Raw genomic sequence first — 1,570 nt, 5'->3', positions numbered from 1 at the left:
TATATATATATATATCGATAAATGAAACAATGGCAATGTTAATGAAAATCAAAAGGCAAGGCTTACCTGGAAAGCAAGAATTATAATTAGAAGAAAGATTACGGGTATCAGAGCATTGCCCAGATCAAGAGTTCTTTTGGCAGCCCAGTAGATGGAATTTGATATTCCTGACACTCGGAGTTGGCTTCGGATATTAAACTGATTTTGCGGGTGAAAATGAGAAAAAAAATATAAAAAGTTAATAAAAACAGAACTTGGAATATTATGCGATGTAATTGGAAACAGAAATATTTTAATATGCTTTACTTCCATATATGGAACAACGAATGAATAAATGATTAAAATGGAGTCTAGAAATATACATGTACACTACAGATTTCCGACATCTGAAGAGCTGGTACCTGATATAATTATGTGAGCACATTTAAGTTTTAAGTACAATTTCTTTCTTCGACGTTTTGTATTTATATACTTTACACTGAGAGAGAACTTGTATAATATGGTGACTGTCTCTACAAATAACTTGGAGTGTGGTTGAGTTAATGTTACAAATTGTACAGTCCACCATATTGATTTCAAACTGTACAGTCCACCACATTATAAGTACAAAATGTGAAGTCCGTTATATTATAGGTACTACTAGTGCAGACCAGTAAATTATTAGTAACAATGTTACAGACACCCAAATTATTGGTAAAATCCACTACATTTATTCGTTACGAACAATGCATTAGATATTAGTGATCGAAATCTATGAATGCAAAACTCACCTCATAGTCTTTTACAACCTGTATTCCAGCTCCATTCGATAAAACAAGGAATGCAAATGATAAAACGTAGACCGTTGCGAAAGTTTTACCACTGACGGCAGCAGTATTTCTTAATTTTGGCCACGGCCAATTGTTGGTGCTGATGTTGAAGACTGGTAAATTTCCTCCCATATTCAGCAGAGTATTTGTAATAAAATTGGCAATTGTTGGAATAGCATGGACTGCTGTGGAATTAAAGATGGCTGTGTTTGCGAGTTGATCTGCCGCAAGCTACAAAACAGAAAAAAAGCAATCAACAAAAAATAAAACAGAACTTAATTGAATTATATGTAACTAAAGGCGTATGCGTAGTTACTACTACTATTGGTGGCGAGATGGCACACCGGACAAAATGCTCAGTGGTATTTCGTCCGTTATTACGTTCTTAGTTCAAATTCTGCCTTTTGGGATCGATAAAATAAGTACCAGTTACGCACTGGGGGTCCGGTGCGTAACTAGTACTTGTCCCCCCCCACCTAAGCTTGTTGGCCTTGTGCCATAATTTGAAACGAATTTTGTTGTTGTCGTTGTTGTTGCTGCTGTTATTGTAATCAATGAGAGGATGAGAGCCAGTGGTGCTTTCACTGATACTCAGCAACGCGGCTACATTAAACAGCTACCAGAACGGGAGTGAGTGGAGTACCACACTGAATTCGAATGATGATGATGATGATGATGATGATGATGATGATGATGATGGTGGTGGTGGGAAGAAGAAGAAGAAGAAGAAGAAGAAGAAGAAGAAGAAGAAGAAGAAGAAG

General features: G+C 36.5%; 1 protein-coding gene across 1 annotated transcript in view; it reads right to left on the bottom strand.

Annotated features, from left to right (window-relative positions):
- LOC106870134 (cholesterol transporter ABCA5) overlaps window positions 1-1,570 on the bottom strand; it is a 57,112-nt gene that overhangs the window by 21,302 nt on the left and 34,240 nt on the right. The window contains exons 17-18 of the mRNA XM_052974985.1: window positions 771-1,040; window positions 67-198 (exon numbers count right to left, since the gene is read on the bottom strand). Of these exons, the coding sequence (XP_052830945.1) occupies window positions 67-198; window positions 771-1,040 (402 nt within the window). The remainder of the gene's footprint in view (window positions 1-66; window positions 199-770; window positions 1,041-1,570) is intronic.

This window comes from Octopus bimaculoides, chromosome 20, assembly GCF_001194135.2.
Source record: "Octopus bimaculoides isolate UCB-OBI-ISO-001 chromosome 20, ASM119413v2, whole genome shotgun sequence".
In the NCBI taxonomy this organism is placed as follows: domain Eukaryota; kingdom Metazoa; phylum Mollusca; class Cephalopoda; order Octopoda; family Octopodidae; genus Octopus; species Octopus bimaculoides.
The sequence above is the reverse complement of the archived record's forward strand: the minus strand, read 5'-3'. Positions and strand labels throughout refer to the sequence as shown.